The sequence below is a fragment of the Sesamum indicum genome, linkage group LG10 (genome assembly GCF_026168435.1).
Source record: "Sesamum indicum cultivar Baizhima isolate 11 linkage group LG10, ASM2616843v1, whole genome shotgun sequence".
Classification (NCBI taxonomy): Eukaryota; Viridiplantae; Streptophyta; class Magnoliopsida; order Lamiales; family Pedaliaceae; genus Sesamum; species Sesamum indicum.
Genome location: NC_142666.1, coordinates 19754875 through 19773478, shown reverse-complemented (window position 1 = coordinate 19773478; position 18604 = coordinate 19754875). Strand labels below are relative to the sequence as shown.

The following is an 18604-nucleotide window of genomic DNA, read 5'->3' as shown; positions in this document are numbered from 1 at the left end:
TTGCCAATCCCACACAAAGACAGACCATGCACCTACAACTTCTACTTAATTACATATATATATATATATATATATATATATAATACATGTATATGGTAATATATGTGTATATGTGTGTGTCTACATGCCCCACATTTTGTAAAGTTTCAACATGTTATCCTAAATACAATCTTTTGCTTTAATAAATAATAAGTAATTTGGGGCCCCCTTTTTTTTTTTTGAAATTTTATTTAAATCCGTACTTGATATATATTAAGAAATTTGGGGTGAAAAAGTAATTAATTCTAGTGAATCAACGATATATATATATATATATCTTCACATGATTAAATTCATGCTCAATTTTTAAAATTTTCAACTTTATTATTTGAATAGCAATTTATTGTCGATAGTTTTATAACAATGTTGATGATTAATTTAATCATTTTATTTCCTCAAAAGAAACAGAAGTTTGAAAAGAAAAGAATAGAGCTTCAAGAATTAATTATTAACTGAATCTGGATTTTATATATATATATATATATATATATATTAGTAGCTACTGGTGATTATGACACGATGTTAGAGATTAATTACACAATATTCTACTATATATTGTCTATATTTAGATCAATATGTACCTGATCTATACTGACTGATAGATCCACTCATTCTTGTACTTATACACAGACACTCTTGCACTATTTTATTCACATGATTTCAGTACAACATAATTCTAGTACAAGAATTCTATTTTATACGTATTTCTTGCGATCCGTTTCCACCATAATTAATCAAACATAATAAAATCATTGCACTAATTTACAAGCAGCACTGCCCCCCCCCCCCCCCACAACCTACTTCTGCCCATTTTTTTCTCATATATAAATGTAATTAATTTTTATGCAACGTCTTCTAAAGTTAGCTTTAAATGCATAAATATTTGGTGGCCTTTGCAATATTATAAATATATTTTTTATTCAGCAATAAAAATTTATACAAATATCTTATGATGTACATTATACTAATATCTCTTCAAGTGTACGTGTAATGTTGTGATGTATATACATATATATGTATTTAAACCTAACTTAATACATATCAATGTGATTTACATTAATTTTTAATAAGCAAATGGCCCTTTTGGATAGTGATTTAAATGAGCTAGAAAAATCCCTATATATGCCTATGCTAAAATAATAATTTATACTTAATGTCGATTTATTATTTGTTTGACAATTGTCACACCAAGAAACCAACTCATTTACTAAGCTGCTTGTCGTTCAACTTTCGGCCATTCTTTTTCAAGTTAGTCGGCATGTTACATCTGAAATTGGACACCAAATCTTGCACAAGTGTCTTAAAAATTATATCTAGGTGAATTATGTTGTTTCACTTGTACGTCTTGGCTGCTCGGTTGTACCTCGAATCAAGCCCCGACATTTTCTTGTTTATTTTCACTTTTTACTACAGCACATATTGATTTAGGCTTAATTTACTTTTCATTATTAGATTAGATAAGTTTTTCAATATATTTTTATAAAGTGCTAATTTTTCATGAGAATTCAATTTTTATTCCCAAACTCAATACAAATTACTATATCATTATTATATGGATTTCTTTTTAAAATTGTTAAAATTATTCATATTATAAAATAAACAGAATTTTAGTTGATAAAAACAATCATTTTCTATAAGGAAAAGTCGTGTACTCGAAGTTTATATTAGAACTGCATCGATAGATAATTTATAAGTATATCTGTGTAAGTGAAAGTGATTAATTAAAATTGGTAAAGATTCAAATTTATTAATATAGAAATTATTTAATTTCTTAATACAAATTGATTTGCAAAGATAAATAAAGTTAGGGGAAAAAAAAATCAGCAGTGGAAATCCTTAAAAGATCAGAGAGTGATCTGAGTAATGAGTACTCACCATTCTCTGTACCCAATAAAGCAAAGACAAAAGACATCAAAGTCCACACACAAAATATGTCCGTTATCAGAATCCCTATTCATTGAAATCATTTAACGTCAATTTCCCTTTTTTTAAAAAAATCATATTCACATTTACTGCGTATACAACAGAGCCGTATGTATGTATGTATATACTATATATACGAATATACGTCTACATACATCTAGATGTATTGTATAGTAGTACTAGTCAGAGGTCTAGAGATAAAAGTTTATCACTTGGGTGTACTTTTACAGTTTGTCATACTGACACTGTACCAACCAAGAACCAAAGTCTGAGTGCATATTGCGGATGACCCATCAAACATAGAGAGAGGGAGAGAAGAAAGCTGGAGAGCGTAGTGAGAGAAAGAATGGGGTGAATGTGGAAATTTAGCAGCTGGGGTGGTTTTCTTGACAACAGCTGCTGATCAAGACTCTGTTTCCTTCCTTTTTCTTTTGTGAGTTTTCAATATTTATTTGTAAAACCGTTGAAATTCATCTTTTCTGTTGATGTCCAAAGATTTGATCTTTTGAGGTTTTCTGGACAGCCCATTTGCATGAATGTCATGTTGTTTCTGAGATGTTTTTGAGAATGTGACTTTGTGTGAATTTTGGTGCTTTGCTGTTCTCTCTCTCTCTCTCTCTCTCTCTCTCTCTCTCTCTCTCCAGAGTCATTTCTTCTGAAAGTTGTTGATTTGATCTGAGTTATGAGTGAAGATTCACCTCTTTATTCTTTGTTTTTTGGCAGTTTTAGGGAAGCTAATTGGCTTGAAAAAGCCATCTTCCTTGTTAAATATTTTGTCTCTTTGTTTGATGGAGTAGCTGATATATGCAGTGTTTTGTCTTTCATTTGTTAAAATACTCTTACAATTATTCTAGAAAGTGCTTGAGGTAATTTTTGTCTGAATAAGTTGTTTGTTGAAATTTAACTCTTACAATGAATATTAACTTTGCCTGACATGGAGGGATTGGAATTTTCACCCTCAGCTGATTCTTTAAATAACACTCCAGCCGTTGCTCATACTGTTTTGTGCCATAAGCGCTGGCAATTTGATGTTCTTCACTTCTTTGAGTTTAATTTAGGGCTTTGTTTATTTTCTTTTCATATTATGATAGAGGATAATTTTGGATAATTTTACTATAAGTGTATAATTTATTTTTGTTTCAAGAATACTTTCGATTGCGGACTATAATCAACTCAAGAACCTATTTACTTTTACTAGATTCTTTACTTTGTGTTACTTTCTGTGAATATACTACATTTAGTTTGCTTAATGCATGTGACGTCTGAGTAATGTTATACTTATTTGGTTCAGGATTTCTTTCATTGATTAGCATAGAGGTGCAGCAATCATTTTCTGCATTTGCAACTGGTTTCTGACCAAGCAGGTATTATCAAATCCCTTGATACTCTGAAAAGCTTGAGTCTTTAGTTCTCGGGGCATATTTCATTGATAACGCTGGGAAATGTTTGTTGCATATTTTGTTACATCTGATTCTATTCTTCCAGGTGTGAGACATTGTCCGTTCAGCTTAGTGTTCTAGTTACTGGCCTGGACAGAGGGCCTCTTATTGTGTTACTGGTGTAAGGATCAGGTTTCTACAAGGTCGGAGGTAGTTGAGTTTCTGTTCTTTGCTGGAGTTATGGCAACCTTAACACATTCTGAAACCAGACGGTTGTACTCTTGGTGGTGGGATAGTCACATCAGCCCAAAGAACTCTAAATGGCTCCAAGAAAATCTCACAGGTGGATACTTTTCTTCCACACTCTGCCTCCCATTGAACTCCTTATCACCCTTTTGAGATTATGGAATTTGGTGATTGTGGTCATGTTTGTGTTCTTTCCCTATGTATGTTCATAATGAAAATTTTATGATTCAGGATGTCTGATGTAAAACTTAACTTCATACCGTAGGTTCATCATTACAATAATAGATAAGAATTTCTTCAACAACAATGGACTTAGGTTGTGTTCAAATGCTTCTATGACCTTAGTGCAGACCAACCCACCAGGACTTACATGGGCCTTATGTGTAAAGTCCAGTATTTAGTTCCTCTCGTACACGTTTAGTCATGTCTTCCGTCTTCAATCGTTCAATGGCATAGGATATTTCTCCTCTTTGATTGGTTTGAAATGGCAATATGCTTCATGACTTCTGTTTATATAAATACGTTTAGTATCCGTCAAATCCAACACACACGTCATCTTTTTTGTTCTGATAAACAAAAACACTGTTCTTATCATGTGGGAAATTCATCCAGTTCGTCTTTAACATTCACGTTCTTGATTGCTTATAAAACCTGCTTGAATTTTAACTGATCGACTTTTCTTGGTTGCTTCCTGGGTTGAGTGTTTAGAAATTACTGAACTTGTTCATTGCATGACAGATATGGATGCCAAAGTCAAATCCATGATCAAGCTAATTGAAGAAGATGCAGACTCATTTGCAAGACGGGCAGAAATGTACTACAAAAAACGGCCCGAGTTGATGAAATTGGTTGAGGAATTCTACCGCGCATACCGTGCCTTAGCTGAAAGATATGATCATGCAACAGCAGAACTCCGGCATGCCCATCGCACAATCGCAAAAGCGTTTCCTGACCATGTACCTTTCGAACTGGTTGAAAATTCACCTTCGAAGCCTTTGGCACAAGACAAGGAGCCCAACACGCCAGAAATGAAATTTCCTGTGCGTGCTTTATTTGACAGAGACGACTTGCTTGATGATGCACAGGAGCTTTCTGACTCCGACGCACATTCCACAATTACGATGGTGTCTCATAAAGAAGATTCAGAAGATGGAATGAAGAGGAGGAGTTTGAAGAAATTACATGGGAAGTTAGGGGACAAAGAAGCAGCAGCCCAAAGTTCAAGATCTGTTGGAGGAAGGGTCAGGAAAGGCTTGAAGAAGGAAAAAGAGAATGAAGAAAGCTTTAGTGATGAAGTGCTCCAATTGTCAAATGAAAATCAGAATCTTGAAGAGATGGTTCTTCAGGAAACAGAAAGAGAGGGAAAAGCTGAGAGTGAAGTTGAAGGCTTAAGGCAAGCTCTTGCTGATGTGCAAACTGAAAAGGAAAGTGTGCTCCTCCAGTATCAACAGTGTCTGGCTAAACTATCTAATATGGAGGGAGAGCTCAATAATGCGCAAAAGGATTCAACAAGGCTCAATGACGAGGCCAGCCGAGCTGAAATTGAAGTCCAGACACTGAAGGAAACCCTCATTCAGTTAGAGGCTGAGAAAAATGCTGGACTGATCAAACACAAGGAGTATCTGGAGAAGATATGTAATCTGGAGGCTATGCTTTCTCAAGTCCAAGAAGACAAGAAAGGACTTAACGTAAGAGCCGTAGAAGCAGAAAGTGAAGCTCAAACTATGAAAGATGAGATTTCAAGATTAGAGCTCGAGAAGGAAACGGTTCTTCATCAGTACAACGAGTGTCTTGGCAAACTTTCAGTTCTACAGAATGTAATCTCAGTTATTGAAAATGAGGCAAAACTGCTTAAGAAGAGAGCAGAAAGTGCTGAAAATGAAGTCTCCGAACTTAAAAAGTCTGTTGCTGATCTGAACAAGGAGAAAGAAGCTTCTGCACTCCAGTACAAATGCTGCTTGGAGACTATATCGAAGCTCAAGAAAGATATATCCAGTGCTAAAGAAGATGTAAAGCGCCTTAACAACGATATTTTGATTGGAAGTTTAAAACTTAAGACTGCTGAAGAGAAGTGTACCCTGTTGGAGATGTCGAATTTGTCACTGCGAGTTGAGGCAGATAATCTTGCAAAGAAGATTGCTATGAAAGATCAAGAACTTTCAGAGAAGCAGGAGGAGTTGGAAAACCTTCAGACTTGTATGCAAGGTGAGCACTTGCGCCATGCACAAATTGAGGCCACTCTCCAGACCCTGCAAAATTTGCACTCTCAATCTCAAGATGATCAAAGAGCTATGGCACTGGAGCTCAGAAACGTGCTTCAAATGCTCAAAGACATGGAAGCAAGCAAACATGGCTTGGAAGAGGAAATGCAGCAGGTTCGGGATCAAAATCAGAGTTTGAGTCAATCGAACTTGTCTTCAGCTGTTTCCATGGAGAACATGCAAAATGAAATACTTGGCTTAAGGGAGATAAAGGAGAGACTTGAAAAAGAAGTTTCATACCATAATGATCTAAGTAACTCCCTTCAGCAGGAAATTTTGCATTTGAAAGAGGAAATAAAAGGCTTGAATAAGAGCTACCAGGCTTTAGTTGAGCAAGTGGAAGCAGCAGGTCTGAAACCAGAGTGTTTGGGGACTTCCATGAAGAGCTTGCAGACCGAGAACTCAAAGCTGAGACAATTACATGAGCAGGACAGCAATGAGAAAGAAATTATGGCAAAAAAGCTGGAAAGCATGCAAGAACTTTTGAAGAAAAAGGTTTCTGTAGAAAGCTCGCTATCAGACTTGAATAGTGAGCTGGAGAGCTCAAGAGAAAAGGTCAAAACACTACTAGAGTCTTGCCAATTTCTCCATGGAGATAAAGTCACACTTATTGCTGAGAAGGATTCTCTTCTGTCTCAGTTACAGGTTATAACTGAGAATATGCACAAGCTATTGGAGAAAAATGCTGTTCTTGAGAACTCTCTGTCTACTGCAAAAGTTGAGCTTGAAGGTTTGAGGGAAAAATCAAAGGGATTACAAGAGATCTGTGAATTGCTTAAGAATGAAAGGTCCTATCTTTTGACTGAAAGAGGCTCCATGGCTCTTAAGTTGGAAAATGTTGAGAGAAAACTTGAAAGCCTGGAGAAAAGATATGTGGGGCTGGAAGAAAAATATGCTGACCTAGAGAAGGAAAAGGAAGCCGCCTACTGTCAGGTTGAAGAACTCAAGGTTTCCTTGAGTGTGGAGAAGCAAGAACGAACAAGCACCAAGTTCCAAAGTGAGACCAGGTTGGCTGGACTAGAAAACCAGATTCATTTCCTTCAAGAACACATCAGATTGAGGAAGAAGGAATATGAAGAAGAACTGGACAAATCTCTAAAGGCTCAGTTTGAGATATCCATCTTGCAGAAATTCATAAAAGACATGGAAGAAAAGAATTACTCTCTTATTATTGAGTGTCAAAAGCATGTGGAGGCATCCAAATTGGCTGAGAAGCTGATTTCAGAGCTGGAGAGTGAAAGTCTTGAACAGCAGGTAGAAGCTGAACTCATGTTGGATGAAATTGAAAGACTGAAACTGGGCATATACCAGGTTTCCAGGGCCCTTGAAATTGGTTCCAATTGTGCTCCTGAGGACACTATTGAGAATGAACAGGCTGTTGTGCATCATATTTTAGGAATTATTGAAGACATGAAATGTTCTATCTCAAAACATGAGGATGATAAACAGCTGCTCTTGCTTGAGAACTCAGTTCTGCTAACTCTACTTGAGCAGTTGGAGTCGAAGGGGACGGAAATAGAGTCGCAGAAGATATACTTGGAGCAGGAGTTCAAAGCCATGGCAGAGAAGCTTGCCGTGGTGAAAAATGAGAAAGAAAAGCTCCTAGACTTGAACAGGAAATTGAAATCAGATGTGAGTGGGAGTTATCAGCATGCTGCCATACTTGAGGCTGAATTGGAGAGTCTTTGTAGCAGACAAGCTGATTTGCGTAAAGCTTACAATGCATTAGAGGGAGCATACTTGCAAGCAAATCAGGATAACAGAAGTTTACTGAAGAAGTTTTCTGATCTAGAGGAGGAGAAATTCCAGTTAGATCAGTATAACGATGCTGCTCTCCTGGAATATCTGGCAACTGCTAGCCAATCAGAAACTTTTAGGAGCTTTGGGGAGGAGAAACTTACAGAACTGAACTTACTTCTTGAAGATCTGAACAGACAACATGAAATCAACAGTAGGCTTGAAAGGGAAATGGGTATATTGACAGAGAAGTTGGAGTTGCAAAAAGCGGAAAAGATAATACTAAAAGATGCTGTTCACAGATTGGAAAGCGAGATGCAAGGGATCAGAGAATATAATGTTCGGATGAAGAAGGATATTATAATTGGTAAGGAATGTTTGCTTGAAACGGAAGGAAAGCTCCTGAATGCAGAAGCAAAACTTGAAGGTGCTGAAAATTTGAACTTAAAGTTGGGCAGGATGGTCGATGAACTGAAGACTGATATTCAAGAATCAATGCAGATAAGGGAAAATCTAGAAAAGAACACACTCCAGCTGTCTGAAAATAATTCCATTAATAAGAAGGAAATTGAGAGCCTTCATATAATTAACACAAACTTACAGTCTGAACTTGGCCTACTTCGTGAAGAAATTGAAGAAAAAGCAATCAGAGAGCAGACTCTAAGTTCAATACTCCAGGAGAAGAACAATGAGTTTGAACTATGGGAGGCAGAAGCTACAGCATTTTATTTTGATCTTCAGGTCTCCTCCATCCATGAAGTTTTCTTCCAAAATAAGGTGCTGGAGCTTGCTGGGGTATGTCAGACTCTTGAGAATGAAAATGCTTCAAAAACATTGGAGATTGAGGAAATGAAAGGGAAAATTTGTCTGATGGAGGGTGATATTAGCGGGTTAAAATCGCAGCTATATGCGTATGCTCCACTAGTAGCTGCCCTAAGAGATGATATAACCCGCCTTGAGCATAATGCACTTCTTCAGACAAAGCTTAAAGCATCACGTAATCAGGAGTCTGAGGTAATATTCTGGCATTCTTGACATGATATATATATATATATATATGGATTTACTGAACCACAGGAATTAAATTCCTTCATCTTTTCAGATTTTGGAAGTTGCTGCTGATCCCAGTAGAAGTACTTCTGCAGTGCTTCAGGAAGATCAATCCTTTGTTAGCTTGCAGAACTTGCAGATGAGAATTAAAGCAGTTGGCAAGTTGATGGAAGAAATGAACAAACCCCTATTGCATCGAAGATCAAACTCCAATAGCAAACAAGAACCTGCAAAGGGTGAAATTGAGCAGTTAAAATCCCGTCTTTGCTTGGGCAGAGACAAACACGACCACAGCAGAAAGAAAGGATATGCAAATGAACTCAGTGATACTCCCAAGTTGCACAAAATAAAAACCAAAGCCTCTGAAGCTCGGAACGGGATGCTAATGAAGGATATTCCTCTTGATCAAGTCTCTGACCGCTCACTACATGGAAGACGCAAGAGAAGCAACGCTGGAGCAGATGATCAGATGCTCGAGCTATGGGAAACTGCTGAAGACAGCCGAAGAGATCTAACAATTGGCGAGTCGCTAAGGATGTCATACAAATTGAGTGAAAAGGATATACTTTACGATCAATTTGAAAATGTAAAGCGTAAGTCTGAGACTCCCTCCACAGATTCAGATGTCGAGAAAGAGTTGGGTGTGGATAAGTTGATGCTATCAACAAGACGTTCTGAGCCCAACAGAGAAGTGAATGTTAGAAGGGTCCTGGAAAGACTTGCCTCTGATGCTGAGAAACTGGAAACTCTTCAGACAGCAGTAGAGAACTTGAGAAGGAAACTGGAGACAAACAAAAAGAGTAGAAAGGCTAAGAATGTTGATTTTGAAACAGTTCAAGAACAGTTACTAGAAGCAGAGGAAGCTGTTGTGAATCTAATGGATTTAAATGGCCAGCTGGCAAAGAACATAGAAGAGTGCGCTTCTCCTGACGGAAAGGCATCGCCACAGCTGAAAGAGGCGATGAAAACACGTAGAAGGAAAGTCATAGAACAGGCAAGAAAAGGGTCTGAAAGGATTGGCAGATTGCAGTTAGAGCTTCAGAAAATTCAGTACATGTTGTTGAAGCTGGAGGATGAAAAGAAAAACAAAGGGAGAAGCAGATTTTTAAGGAGTAAAACGATTGTTCTGAGAGACTTCATCCGCAATAGAAGGACTAACAGCGGAAGACGTAAGAAGGGTCCTCTTTGTGCATGTTTTAGGCCATCAACTAGTAGAAATGGGCGCAGCCCTTGAGTTTTTCGCTACTGTTTTTGGAATGGTAATTGCATTATGTTAATAGGACAACACCGATCTCCTTAGTGTAGAGGAGCTGCAAGAATTAGACTTTATCTAATTCCAATTGTCTGCTTCTGTTATTACAAATTTTCAACTAAATCTGTTGGTATTATATCAATAATTTACATGCAAAAAACATGCGCTATGCAACTTCTGAGCAGCTACGTGGTTCTATCTAATTACACCTGTTTTTTTTTCTTTATTGCTTCACGTGCAATATTTGATGGCATCTGTCTATCACAAGAATCCATGATCGTGAATCTTGAAAGCAAACCAGCAAAGTCACTTGATCTTGGCAAGTAGATATGTCGGTTGCTTTGCCAGAAATTCAGAGTCCCCAGATTCATCAAAAAATATCCCAAAAAAAAAAGAACAGAGAGCTGTTCATCCAAAATCTGCATTTAACAATTAAAATCTCAATTTCACTTTGCCCTCTTCAACTTTGTTTGGTGTTACTTTGTTCCCTACCAATTAAGAAAATACACTGCGTTTTCAACTTGCCCTCTTTTTCAGTATGGTTGGGAAAAAAGTTGAAACTTCAGTATTTTTTGCACTTGATAATAATGTTAAGTACTTAATTTCAACTATTACATTTGAATCTTACCTAGTACACCGTATAGTAAATTTGTTTCCATACATTAATTTGATTAATAACTATTACCCACTGCAATTAAATAGATAATACACATCAGTATTTGGTTATTGAAATTGAAATTCTGGTTTTGAAAAGTCCAACATCAGGTTAGATTAGATAACTAATTTTCTCAACCTTCCGGCATCGACTGGTTACGAATTTCACTATTGGCATTTAGCCATCTTCCAACACCAACAGCTTCATGCATTAATTTTCAGGAACAAGTTATAAAGGAGGCGTAAAATTGCATCCATAAAGAACTACAACCTCTGTATGTAACCAAAAGGTAAACCGAACGGGGAAGTAATAAGCAAACGGTATAAATAATTCCAAATTAAATCTAACTCAACAAAATTGAACACCAAATGTAAAATGTGCTGGTAATATAACGTAACTTTATCTAATGGTTTTTGGGAGGAAATGGACTCTTGAAAACAAAATCTCTTCCTAAATCACTCCAAGAATAAACTTGCAATCAACGACATGGAGGAAGGACTGGGAGGCTATTGATCTAGGCACCAACAACTTCAGTTGGCTCAGCCGCTGGCTCTTCAGCTGGCCTGTCCAACTTCACACCAACATCTTCGCTGTAATCACCATGAACCTACAAAACATCAAAAACATTTTGTTCACGAGATATTTCCACATGAAGCTCTAAATCAAAAACCGCCATTAAAGTAACTTTTCATTGGAATCAGATTGTTCTGGAGCATGTATAAGAGAAGTGGATTCAAGCTGTGAAAATTCATAGGAGAATCCAAGTTGACAAGCAGTAACAATACAGGTTCTCTGCTGTACCATGCGCAACACCTAATCCACAAGCGACCATAGAATTATAGGGGATGGGTGTTTTCCCACCGCCCAAGCTCTATTGTTCAAAGATGTATAGAACAGTTTCACTTGGTTCATCCAAAACTTCCAAGAATCGGGACAAAGTAATTCCAGTCATAAAAAATAAAACTACACCAAGGAAAGAGCAATCTAGTACCTACACAGCAAATGAATGGAGCGTCCTACAATGGTACCAATGAAAGTGAAAAATAGTATCAATGTAATTTGTAACCATTAATTACAGCCATACGCGACAAAAATTGCCTACCTCAAGCAGTATAAATTATTTTAGGAGAAGAAAAGGAGTAAAAGATACTTGCCTCCATCAACCTCCCGAGGTCAAATTTGGGAGCTTTCAGGATCTTAACCTTCCTAATAAACACATTCTGCAGAGGATAAATGCTTGACGTTGCCTTCTCAATCTCTTTGCCAATTGATTCGGGAATGAACTTCTGAACCAAATCCTTGAGATCACATGATTGTGCCTGGTTAACCATAATCTCCCTCATCTTTCGCCGGATCTAACCAAAGACCGGATGAGATATAAATAATGGGGAAAACAGAGTTATCACCTAATAAAACATGACTAAAATAACGATAAGAAAATGACCTTTTTCCTAAAATTTAGCCTCATTACAGATCACCAATATCTTATAAATTCATGTCAATCAAATAATAAGGAACAAGATTGTGAAATAATTGAAATATTTACTTGGCGAATCTGGCTTGACTGTGCATAACATGTCCTCTTCTGCTGGTTCACGCGCTTCTTCGTGAAGGCAATGCAGAACATCCTCAAAGTATAGTTGTCAGTTGTCTTGACATCAACATGGGCCTCAATGAGTGATTGCCATTTCCTGACGAGTGACCTCAATTTGTCAGTAGTGAAGTCCATACCCTGCAGCATTCAAGAGGAAGTACAGCCTTCAGTATTCATCAATAAAACACAAGAATCAGAACCTTCAGGTTCCCCATACCCAGAAGTTTGTGAGGACATTCTTCCCCTGAACATCCTCAGCTCTCAAACGGATCTTTCTGAAGGCGTGATCCTCATCACCTTGAAGGTCAGCCAAGGACACCTCAAATACACGATGCTTGAGTCCTTCTGAAGCAATCTGATTGAGAAAATTGTGGAACTTAGATACTTGGACAGCAGATAACAAGCAAGAAAGATATTTCAAAACTAAAATAACCAACTAATCAACAAAACTGAAAATTACATCTTCCCTTAAGAGTTGACCATTCTGTGTCCGAGATTCAGATTCTTTAATTAATAATCAAGGGATTGACTTAAAGTTCAGATATTGAAGTAAGGGGAAGTTAAGTGAAGAAAGTGTAAAAATTTCAAAACACATGCTTTCCACCAAAGAATTTCACAGCACGATTGCTGGTAAGGAGCATAGTGAACAGAACACATAGCCGGACAATGAAACAGATATAGTGGCAGCATGATATTGCAAACATACATTTCAGTGAAGTCGTCTAATTCATGTAGTAGTAGAAAAACCAAACAAACAAGGGCCATTTCCTCAATATTCTCGCAAATCCAAGATCCATTAAACAAAAGCAAGTAATCTAAAGTAACTAATAAATACTAGCAAACAAATTAAGCAGCAATCAGAGAAGAAATCATTACACTTTAGACAGAAAATGAAGTCGTCAATCCAACTACGAAGAAAAATAAAAACATGACAAACAAAAGCGAGATGAAGTAATTATAAACTGCTCAAAGAATGAAACTAACAAATTTATAAAGATCGATATATCCAGCTAGAACGAAACAATGCCACTGAAAATCAGTTCATAGAAATTTGAAAGAAAAAGTTACCTTAGTACCCTGAGTACGAGTAACTAGAGTTTTGCCGACGTTCCTGGTGTTGAAAACTGACGGGGCTTTGATATCATACCAGTCCTTCTTTGCGAACGGATCGGCACTAATAAAATCAATAAATAAATAAATTAGCAAATACGTTCTCAAAGAACTCCCAACACAACAATGTTACTTACAATTGAAAAACTGAGAACAAAAGTTTAAAAAAGACTCACGCTTTCTTCTTGCCTCCCTTCTTCCCCTTGGAAATTCTCTTGTTCTTCCTGTGTCAAATCAGAAAAGCAACAGTATTGAACAGTCCGCAATACATATAAATTCAAAGTTGTATGAGGAAAGCAGTCTAGATATGATGCCTTAAAACATTTTCATCAATGTATGTATATGTATGGGTAGAAGAAGAGTGCGTACCCGACGGCCATGGTGGCGGAGCAGCTGAGCTTTGGAGGATAGAGCGACGGCTCTCAGTGAGAGAAACTCTTTTTTCTTCTGTTCTTAAAACAAATGCGCTCAGCCAAAACCCTAGCTATTCTCTGCATTTTATATTCACTTGCTCGACGCCCGTTTCACCTGATTGGGTCTGATGCCCTTTCTTATCAGGCCCAATACCATACTAATTTGGTGGTTGGTGGCCCATTTCATTTTAATTAGGCCCAAAATCCTTGACAAGCATTTCCATTTTTGTGTTGGCTGATTCTTCAACCCAGCCCAACCCAGAAAGAAATAACTAGAAAGTCATCTTTGTCCTTGTAATTTCATTGCATTTACAAGTCTACCCTGTGAATCTAACGAGGCATCGATGAAATTGAGGCTCTTACTTATCGACAATGAAACATATGAATATAAGTATTGTGTACTTCAATAATAGTATTAATTATTAAGATCTCATGGTTACTTTTTTTTAAGAATTGATTCCAATTATATCATAAATTTTAATTATTAATAATTAATATATATTAATAATTATCAGTATCAAATATATATAACTAATTGATATAAGTATCAACATTCAGCTTTTGATATTTGGATGTAATGCATAATGTAATTGACCATACCTATAAGAAAAAACATTGGCAGGTAGATAGTTCTTTAGTAATTTTTTGTAGGTTAGGTACTTATATTTGAGATAATTACATCATCCATTTTTAAAATTTGATGTAATTACACATAAATTTTATGTGAATTGAAAAATTACATATAGTACTCCTGACGTTTGTTTCCGTCTAATAAATAGATCCATCTGTTAATCAAAATACACAAAACTTGTTTATCTTATTAACAAAATTGAATAAAAATTTATATTTACCCTCAATTGACTTATTACTCGCTTAATGCATAGCCAATAAATCTTTTCTGATGAAAATGCACTTATATATATATATATATATATCATCACATGCATTAACTTGTGAAAATGTATAATGGTAATTTGGTTAGAACATAATTTATTTGACTTATGATAGGTCAATAATAAGTTAATCTATGGTAAATATATATTTTTATTCAACTTTTTTATGAATATCACTAAATTCGATAAATTTTGGCTGACAAATAAGTCTATTTGTTAAACTCATTAGCAGTATTAGATGTAACTTTTTAAATATAGGGATTTACGTGTAATTATATCAAATTTCATATGAAGACAATGTAATTATCCTAATATATTTTGTCACTAAATTTTTTTATTTAAAATGTTTGATAACAGATTGAACTTTTTATTTCAAATTATATTGTATTTTTTATTTCAATTAACATATACTCAGTACGTGTATAAATATTTTCTTAAATAAATAAATAATATTATTTTTAAACACGTAAAGTATATAAATTAAATAAAATAAAAGATACAATCGAATTTGGAATAGAAAAATCAAGTTAGCTTGGACAGAGGCATGCATATATCTTGGACTATTCCATCCACAATCATGTAGAGATTCATAATTGGGTGCCGGTCAATGACAACCTTGAAACTTCAATGTCTCGGAAAAACATCCTGAGTGCATGAGTTCCTCATTCATGAATAATTATTCCTTACCATTAATTCTATGGAATAAAAAATGAGCATGAACAGTCAGCATTAAAGCAGCGGAATGTACAGAAATCTTACTCTAGTATTAAACAAATTAGAACAACATCATAGGAAATACACAAACTCTTTCAGCATATACACGAGGTCACAAATGATTAAGTGAGAGGGAAATAACATCCATCATTGCACCTTATTATGATTTCTTGTAACAACAGATGAACTAATTAAAGCAAATAATGTATATTTTTATTTTTTTGGAAAAAGTCAACATGGACTTGATCATGATACTAATAATAATGTGGTGGCGGAGGTGGAGGCGGTGACGGTGAGGGCGGAGGTGGTGGCGAAGGTGGTGGTGGAGAAGGCGGCAAACAGCCAAAAGCACTACAATCCACGGGATGTGAATAAAAGTCGTGGCATTCCTGCGGAGAACGCTGTTTGGGTCTGTAAGGTATACAATTCTTGGCGTCATCCTTATCTTCCAGCTTCAAACACGAACTCGGCTCCACGCAGATGTAATTATCGGAATAGGTGAAGTTCTCCAGCCTAGGCAATGAGCAAATGCTGTCAGGAATCGCCCCCGAAAGCTTATTATGCGCAACGTTGAGTTGCTCAAGACTCTTCATGTTTCCCATTGACTTGGGCAGACTTCCAACAAGACTGTTGAAGCTCACATCAAACACTGTCAATTTCGTCAGCGATCCAATTTCTTCAGGCAAACAGCCACTTAAGCCGGCGTTCGAGAGGATAATCTCGTTCAGGGTTTTAGCCATTTTGCCTATGCCTGTTGGCAAACACCCCCGGAGATTGTTGTTAGCCAGGACTAATACAGAAACCGTGGAGTTTCCGATGTTTTTAGGCAGGGTGAAGTCGAAATTGTTGTTGTTTATGAAAAGGGCGTCGAGTTTCAGGTTGAAAAGATCGGAAGGGACCTTTCCCTTGAACTTGTTGTAGCGAATATCAAGAAATTTCAGCGACGGGAGGCAGAGGAGAGCCGGAGGGAATTCTCCGGAGAAGAGATTGTTGCTGATGTCGAGCTCGTAGAGGAGGCGAAGATGACGGAAAGCGTCAGGGAGAGAGCCTTTAAACCTGTTGGAGTTGAGGTGGAACAGAGCTAGATCAGTTAACAGGCCTAGCTCCTGGGGCAATGATCCTGAGATTCTCGCATGATTTAGATCAATCCCAGCAACGGTGGTGATATGAGGGTCATCGGGGGCGGGCGCACAGTAGACTCCGGTGTAGTTGCAGACACCATGGCCATACCAGTTTGAAGTGAAGCCTTTAGGGTCATCAGTGATCAAGTGTTTCCAGGCCTGGAGGGCTATGAATGCATTGAGAAGTCTAGGGTTTGGGAGTAGAGTGGGAGAGTTTGATTCTTGGAGTGATGGTTCTGTGAAGATCAAGATGACTAGAAGTGATAGCGCGAATGCTAAAAGCGTGTTCTTCATTTATTTCTTGGTTTAGAGCTGGTTTGATGAGATTAGTTTCATCAAAGTGTTTGATTTGGCTAAGGTTGAAGGCAGGAGATCAGTGTTATTCAAGATTGGATGATGCGATTAGCTAAAAATGGAGTATATACACAGCTGTTCAGTGCATATATATAAGGATCAAAATCTGAGCTTGAGTGATCAAATGGAAGGTGGCTTTGAAAGTTCCTCTTGTCCATATGTTTTACGCTTTTACCTTTATTTTAATCACACTTTCTTGCTTCTTCAACAGAAACAGATGGTTCTTCTTATTCTTCTTTTTTTTTTTTGTGAAAGAGGTATGCCGGGTGCAGATTAGCTTCTGATTTCACCAGAAACACGGTTTTAAGTTTTGGTAGCTGAAATTAAAATATTATAGAAATGCGACTTTCATTTATTGTAAATTTGTAAAAGGGACAACAACACTTTTTATCCCGTAACCTAAGGCCTTCATATTTTGGTCTCATTAGTTATCGGATTTTCACTTTTATCTCATAACTTTTAAAAATAACACTTTTTGGTCCTTAATACCTTTGTGTCAGATATTTAATGTAAAATGACACCTACGTACAGTTAAGTGCTGAGTTTGAAACTTAACGACCGCTGGTCTTTCCTTAAATAAATGAAAAGGTGTCATATGACTAAAAATGCTATTTTTTTTTTAAATTATAAGACAAAAAAACATCTCATAACCATCCAACCAAAATCGTAAAAGCCCTAAATTATAGTAGAAAATTGTTATTTTTTCCTTTTCTAAAATTAATGTTCCGTATGTGTGTGTTAAGTTATATGTAAGTAATGTACTAATGTTTGCACCCTGACAGAGATTTATGGTCTTCGCAATATCTAAGTACTGGGAAATGGGCTCATTGAATTTGTTTATATTATAAAGCATGTTGTTATAATTTTTAATTGGAAGAAGACTGAGGAGAGATAAGTACAGGCCTCCTTCTTACACTTGAAAATAAATGTTGGTTGGGAATTTGGACTTGCCAAAATCAAGCAAATTAGGTTTTCGTATGATTGTACTACTTGTATTTTATTGCATGTCTTGCGTGCATTGACAAAGTAAATGATGTGAAACCTTAATAATCATGCTCAATTTTCTTTTTCACCTTTTCCAAAAATAATAATTAAGAGTAATACGGCATTCCATTGGCTTCCAAGTCACTGAATTGTATTTCCACATGATTAGATAAAATTTTGTTTCAAGTCATATTATATTTTCAATTTCATTTAACATATACACGTTACGCATATTAATTTTTTTAAAAAATAAAATAAATAATATAATTTTTATACATATGACGTATATATGTTGCACAAGATAGAAGATGTAATATAATTTGGAATAGAAAATTCAATTCGATTTTATTTAAGACACTATAAATCACAAAAAAAAAAATACGTGCAGAATTAAACACAAATCCCGACTCGATAAACCACAAGTTGTTTGTTGAGATACTTATAAATTTACTTACTAATACAAAACTCGCATCGATAAAAAGAATCAAACACACAATTTTCTAATAAAATGTAGCGGTTCTCACAAACTGAGTCAGTAGAAGTTGGCTAAAACCTTAATTATAACTAATTGTATATATATATGAATTGTTGTACAAAAAGTTTTATTTAATTAATCTATTTTTGTTTTGGGAAAGTTGTTGGATGTGAAATTATGAATGTTTGTCACTTGATTTGATTGAAGAAATGGTCTTTGAAACTTTATCAACGTATAAGGTAAAGTCACATAAGGTGGCAGGTGAACTTATATAATAGCTAGCTGGAAAGAGTCATTTACCATCCTCAATATATATATATATATGTTTGTTAATTATTAACTTGAGTCTTGTGATTTAAATTTTGTTTAATTTAATTCCACTTGCATGTGGAAACTTGTGAAAG

The 18604-nt window shown here is 36.1% G+C and overlaps 3 protein-coding genes across 3 annotated transcripts; 1 reads left to right on the top strand and 2 right to left on the bottom strand.

The window, feature by feature from the left end:
* The first annotated feature begins 2171 nt into the window (after positions 1–2171).
* LOC105171311 (protein NETWORKED 1A) lies at positions 2172–10071 on the top strand. Its single transcript, XM_088885864.1, has 5 exons — positions 2172–2395; positions 3254–3326; positions 3448–3684; positions 4326–8599; positions 8688–10071. The coding sequence occupies exons 3-5, from the start codon at positions 3582–3584 to the stop codon at positions 9867–9869; spliced, it is 5559 nt and encodes a 1852-aa protein (XP_088741990.1). The 5' UTR covers positions 2172–2395; positions 3254–3326; positions 3448–3581; the 3' UTR covers positions 9870–10071.
* A 778-nt stretch (positions 10072–10849) lies between these two features.
* Positions 10850–13755, bottom strand: LOC105171310 (small ribosomal subunit protein eS1). The gene is made up of 7 exons (XM_011092380.3): positions 13616–13755; positions 13423–13470; positions 13205–13310; positions 12354–12491; positions 12089–12274; positions 11697–11897; positions 10850–11149 (listed from the first exon to the last, which is right to left on the bottom strand). Exons 1-7 carry the CDS (start codon positions 13624–13626, stop codon positions 11057–11059), a joined length of 783 nt encoding a protein of 260 aa, XP_011090682.1. The 5' UTR covers positions 13627–13755; the 3' UTR covers positions 10850–11056.
* A 1542-nt stretch (positions 13756–15297) lies between these two features.
* LOC105171570 (Leucine-rich repeat (LRR) family protein) lies at positions 15298–16866 on the bottom strand. The gene has a single exon (XM_011092732.3). It carries the CDS (start codon positions 16679–16681, stop codon positions 15521–15523), a length of 1161 nt encoding a protein of 386 aa, XP_011091034.3. The 5' UTR covers positions 16682–16866; the 3' UTR covers positions 15298–15520.
* Between the last annotated feature and the right edge of the window lie 1738 nt (positions 16867–18604).